Source organism: Procambarus clarkii, chromosome 88, assembly GCF_040958095.1.
Source record: "Procambarus clarkii isolate CNS0578487 chromosome 88, FALCON_Pclarkii_2.0, whole genome shotgun sequence".
In the NCBI taxonomy this organism is placed as follows: domain Eukaryota; kingdom Metazoa; phylum Arthropoda; class Malacostraca; order Decapoda; family Cambaridae; genus Procambarus; species Procambarus clarkii.
Window position 1 is genome coordinate 20,477,889 of NC_091237.1, and position 6,274 is coordinate 20,484,162.

Below are 6,274 nucleotides of genomic sequence, written 5' to 3' on the forward strand. Positions count from 1 at the left end.
AACGTACCAATATTTACTGTTTGAAGCTTAATAGGTGTGAAGTCCTTCCATGTCTTTACAGTTGAAGATTACCAAGATCTTGATCTGCATCCACAACCTCGTTCTTGTATATTGCAGACTCATATTTAAATATTGACATGAGTGGTTCAAATGACGAGCAACAAGTTACATTTTCTTCAAGATATGTTTTGATTCTCAAGACTGATGTCAAAAGCTTAAGTCCCATTCCCATTCAAGATTTCTCAGTTTAGTTTTCACAGACGTTACTCTGGAAAATATCCGTTCAACCAGGGCATTACTGATTGGCAAGCTGTATATTTTCAACACAAACTCAGCGAGGTCAATCAGTATGGGATCGCCAGCAGTGTTCTTGACAGTTATTGTCTTGGTCTAAAATGACGATTCAGATGTCTGAATTTGTCCCTTACAAATGTTGGACTAGTCAATGGTTAACAGTAGGCGCCACTGACTTTCAATTTCACAAAGTTTAGATTGGTCAGCTAATACTAACGGAAGTTCCGAAAATGGTGGCCATGTAAGCTAAGGCAGATTTTTCACCTTTTTTTATAGTTTCAACATTACTTAGAATACGAGAAAGAAGCTATTTGCAAGCTTTCATTAAAAAATTATCGCATCTTTTTTGAACATTTTGAAACTTTTCATGGGTTGTAAAATTGGTTTGTCTGTTAGTGGCCAGTTGTAGTTAGTTTAGTTCATTTATTATGCACCCCATACCCATCTTGTGGGCGGTAGTGGAAAGGGTTACAGAGGCACATAATGGGCTCAGGGACTGAACCCCACAATTCATTTAGCTAAGCAAGTTACAATCTTGATGAGCTAGTTACAAAATTCAATATAAGTCATCACATGTTGTAGTGTAGTAGAAAATGTAGAAAATTCGTAACCAAAGTCAACTTTCTCCAGGGGCAGATACATAGAATTGTAGTCCAAATTAACATGAAGCTTTGCATGATGAGGACGAAAGATTCTTCTGAGTATTCCAAGAGTGAAGTTTTCTAAGACAGTGTGAAGGCTATACTGATCTGCTTCATCTTTTGATAAAGTAAATTCATCCTTTCAAAATCATTTAGGATTGGTATGAGACATGTGAAATATAGCTTATTGGAGGGATCAGCGTACATTGCAAATAGTTGCCTTGCAACATATTTATCACAAGATGAAAAAGCTATTTGGTAATGAGTTGTTAGAAAACCCCACTGATCAAACGGCCGCTTTACACTAATTAATGAAGATCTGTGGAACCAGGTGTAGCTTTTGGGATGAAGTATTATTAACAATTAAGGTTGGGAAATCTATTGCCCCTGGGGAGGATTACCTTGCCTTGCGGTTACTTTTTCTTTCAAAAGTTCCTAGGATCAACATTCCCAGGGCCCGGTCTCTGACCAGGGCACTCCTGCGGAAAGTGGTCTAGTCAATCAGGCTGTTGGACTGGGCTGTGATTTGTACAGATTATATTATTAAAGCATAAATAATCATCATTGAGTTTCTTACTATTAATAGCCCAAAGTAGCCCAACTTGCGTTTAAACTAGCCCAAAAAGTCGCAAGTAGCGAAATGAAAAATTTGGGAGCGTGGGGATCTCAAAAGTAGCCCAATTCGCTACTTGTAGCCCAATATGGCAACCCTGTTCTGACTCTCTACACCTATTTTCATTTTCAAATTACGACTTTTTATACCGAAAATATGCCAATTACTGAAAACGGCGATGGGTCATATTTTGCCCAAACCCCCCTGCAGTTTTCAAAATATCTGAAATGTCGGAAATTTAACTCCTGAGCGTGATTTTTGACCTGAATTTTGACTCTCTGCACCTATTTTTCATTTTCAAATTACGACTTTTTATATCGAAAATATGCCAATTACTGAAAACGGCGATGGGTCATATTTTGCCCAAACCCCCCTGCAGTTTTCAAAATATTTGAAATGTCCGAAATTTGACTCCTGAGCGTGATTTTTGAGCCGAATTCTGACTCTCTGCACCTATTTTCATTTTCAAATTACGACTTTTTATACCGAAAATATGCCTGTTACTGAAAACGGCGATGGGTCATATTTTGCCCAAACCCCCCTGCAGTTTTCAAAATATCTGAAATGTCCGAAATTTTACTCCTGAGCGTGATTTTTGAGCCGAATTCTGACTCTCTGCACCTATTTTCATTTTAAAATTACGACTATTTATACCGAAAATATGCCAATTACTGAAAACGGCGATGGGTCATATTTTGCCCAAACCCCCCTGCAGTTTTCAAAATATCTGAAATGTCCGAAATTTGACTCCTGGGCGTGATTTTTGAGCCGAATTCTGACTCTCTGCACCTATTTTCATTTTCAAATTACGACTTTTTATACCGAAAATATGCCAATTACTGAAAACGGCGATGGGTCATATTTTGCCCAAACCCCCCTGCAGTTTTTAAAATATCTGAAATGTCCGAAATTTGACTCGTGAGCGTGATTTTTGAGCCGAATTCTGAAGTCTCGTTCTCAGTCGGCAGCCTTCAATTAGCCTTCAAGACATCTTCCTTAAGCTGTCTAATGTTAAAGTCAAAGTGAAGTTCGAGGGAAAAAAGCCATTTTATAGTCAAGTAGTACTAAAGTAAAGTAAATTTTAATCAGGAAAGTACATACATAGTTGATTTACAAATATAATGTTGGATTTATAGAAATAGCTAGTACATACAATACCTAAAGCCACTAGTACGCATAGCGTTTCGGGCAAACGAAATATACTTTACTTTGGAATATATTAAATATATATACTTTGGAGACATAAGGAATTAGAAAATAATCTTTCCACCAACGCTCACAGGATAGAAATAGGCTCGGGGCATAATAACTTAATTAAACTAAAGAAGAAACTGCCGATGGCTAATTGAAAGCTTCCCATTTTCCGGAAAACATGGCGACCACTTACCCACAATGGCCCATTGCACACACCAGAGAAGAATATGTCCGTCGCTTGTGCGCCTGGCGAACCCATCATGCTAGGCTGCTACTCGATTCCGACTCTCGCTTCTTCCCGTGATCTTAAAATCCATAAAATATATATATGTAAATCGTTTTAATAAGGTTAGTTTAGTTCATTTATTATGCACCCCATACCCATCTTGTGGGCGGTAGTGGAAAGGGTTACAGAGGCACATAATGGGCTCAGGGACTGAACCCCACAATTCATTTAGCTAAGCAAGTTACAATCTTGATGAGCTAGTTACAAAATTCAATATAAGTCATCACATCAACTTAATAAGGGTAGAGAAATTCTCTTGTTTTATCTTATAGCTTCCAACAAAGTGTGTTATCAGTTATTGATATGATCTAGTGTGACAATCAAATTGTATTGTTGAAGTAGGTCTAGTGAGGTGGGATGGCAAAAATCCTGTTGATTGTACAGTATTGAAGTTCTGGTGAGATTGTAATCGGTCGAGTTGCCCCGTCTTCCCAGTACTCTGTCATGTTTATATATTTTATTTATTTATATACAAGAAGGTACATTGGGTTTATGAGAGAACATAGCATTGATGTTTTTACATTCTTGTAAAGCCACTAATACGCATAGCGTTTCGGGCAGGTCCTTAATCTAACAGATAATTTTAAGTAGGTAATTTCTAGCAAAATTGAAAAAATGTTATCAGGTACATTGAAAGAAAATTTGACAAAGAATATTAGGTACATTAAAAATAAAATTTGAGGGTTATCAACAAGTACATTGTAGCATAATTTGAGGATTATTTCAAGGTATAATACAGTAAAATATGCATTCAATATAACAACCATGATATAAGATGATAGCAATGATTACAATGGTAAAGTTATATGGCTTAGGTACATATATAGAGGGATTGGGTAGCACTACATACAGCGCAAGTTTAATGCACGGTAGGAAACTATGAAGATGAAATTAGGTACTTTTTGGTTTTATTTTTGTTTACAAGTTAGTTTACATCTATGACCTTGTTGTTAAAGTTCCAGGTCTCAGGAATTCTTCCCTTTCAATTTTATCAATTCCCGTTACTATTCTGTACGTAGTGATCATATCGCCTCTTTTCTTCTATCATCTAGTTTTGGCATATTTAATGCCTCTAACCTCTCCTCGTAGCTCTAGTCCTTCAGTTCTGGGAGCCACTTAATAGCGTGTCTTTGCACCTTTTCCAGTTTGTTGATGTGCTTAAGATATGGGCACCATACAACCGCTGCATTTTCCAGCTTTGGTCTAACAAACGTCGTGAACATCTTTTTGTATTATTTCACCATCCATGTATTTTAAAGCAATTCTGGCATTGGAAAGTGTAGCATAGGCTCCTTGTACGATATTCTTTCAACCCGTCCTCCTTATAGAACATCGCATTTTGACATACTCTACCTAAGGCCAAAATTCGCTGTACTAGAAAATGGTAGCGGGTCGCGAAATTGGCAGAAAACTGTTTTCTGTTTTGGGTCCTCTGACAGGTTAGGCTAGGGCACTTTAGCACGACAATTTCGTTTGGGAAACCTTAGGAGGTAGGGCATAGGTCTTCATATGCCTTCCAAATGCTGTATAGTCGTACTTGCTTAGTGCTTTTTCCTCATAATTACCTTACCTTATCCACTAAACTTATATTATGTGGCTTTATATAATCTACCATCTGTACCTACGAATGCTCCGCAGTATCATGTTTCAAATATACTTCATGTAAATAAAATTATTATTATTATAATTTTATTTCATTCGTTTTGTCGGGGACAAAAAGAGAGAATTATCAGGGGAAAGCGTCAAGCCATTATGACCATATAGCACTGGGAAGGGGTCAGAATAAGAATTTGGGATGGGACGGGGGGAAGGAATGGTGCCCAACCACTTGGACGGTCGGGGATTGAACGCCGGCCTGCATAAAGCGAGACCGTCGCTCTACTGTCCACCCAAAGTGGTTGGACTCGGGGACAAGAAGCTTGTGTATATACTTTAGACTTGCATCGATGTCACGATGTATCGTGACATCGATAAAACACGACAATAATTGGTACTCGCTCGGCGAGTGTCACTGGTAAGTGCAATATGTGCGAGTAACCACTTAAGAAACACAAGAGACTAGCTGCGAGATATACTGAACGGCACAATAAAGATTCACGTACCTACACAACCTGGTGGAGACGGACTGTCCACCGCCAGCTGGTATTTCCCTCACGCCTCACGATTATACCAGCACACACCCACACCTCTATACTACTGCAGCTTGTATGCGTGTATGAGGAAGGTCTCACTATAGGCCGTCACAGCGTAGCCTCAACCACCACTCCAACAAATTTTGCTGCACCAGGATGACGCTAGGTTGGGCTGTGGCGCCACATTAATTCCCACCAGTTTACCACCACATGACGCAATCTTTGCTTGTCAGAGGGACCTCTACTGACGGCAGATGCAGACTATGCCACATAATATACAATGCTGATAACAAAACAAAGCTTACACGGTGAGGGCTGATAACTACACTTCCCTATCTCCCATTCACAAGTAAGTCAACCTCATACAAGGAACGGCTGAGGACCGTAGAACTAACAACGTTACAACTAAACATGACATACTGGACAAATTGGATGATTTTATCCCACACTATGTAAGACAAATCTAGACACTGTTTCACCAATAAAGCAATAAACCAATGAATTGACTCTGCACCCAACGTGACCCAAGCCGTAAATGACAAGACATTCCTTCTTTTTAAAATTCAGTTAGGAAAAAACTGTCAGGAATAATGGTGAAACAATTGACAAGCCGCCGGCTTCCTGTCCCCGTCAAGGCCATCATACATGGTAAATCTCAGCTGTGGAAGTCGAGCTTCATTTCGTGTGTAATTACCTAAATTACCTAAGTGTAGTTACAGGTGCGTCAATTTAGTGCAGACATGGCACATGGCACATTATGTACATGCCATACAAATATGCCATGTACATAACATGGCAAATAGTTATGTACATAACGTAAATTAGTAACGTCAATTTAGTGACGTAAATTAATAAGCCAAGTTCTAAGCTTGGCTTATTAATTTGGATTTATGGGGCAGCCCGTCCTCAGACCTAATCCATTACCACGAGAACCCCCCCCCCCCTTCATCAAACCTCCTGGATAGTTACCTAGATATTTGTGATGGTCTGAAAGCATATACGGTTCCAGTTAGAGTCAACATGTAAATTAGCAAATGAATCGTTGTCATAAACAGAGATTATTCTCACGTTGTAATTTTAATGTAATAGAAATCTTTAGTTTAAAATACAAAGT

The 6,274-nt window shown here is 38.7% G+C and overlaps 1 protein-coding gene across 14 annotated transcripts in view; it reads right to left on the reverse strand.

Moving 5' to 3' along the window:
- LOC123745766 (ATP-binding cassette sub-family C member 3) overlaps positions 1 to 5,604 on the reverse strand; it is a 58,189-nt gene extending 52,585 nt beyond the window's left edge. For 6 of the 14 annotated variants that reach the window (XR_011225738.1, XR_006771407.2, XR_011225740.1 and 3 more), the window contains exons 1-2: positions 5,131 to 5,427; positions 2,936 to 3,047 (exon numbers count right to left, since the gene is read on the reverse strand). Coding sequence is in view for 5 of the 14 variants with exons in the window: in XM_045726646.2 (XP_045582602.1) it covers positions 2,936 to 3,004 (69 nt within the window). In the remaining 9 variants the exon portion in view is untranslated. Of the gene's footprint in view, positions 1 to 2,935; positions 3,048 to 5,130 lie in introns of all 14 variants that reach the window. The other 8 variants (XR_006771410.2, XM_069317662.1, XM_045726653.2 and 5 more) reach the window with 5 other exon arrangements.
- Positions 5,605 to 6,274: the final 670 nt, after the last annotated feature.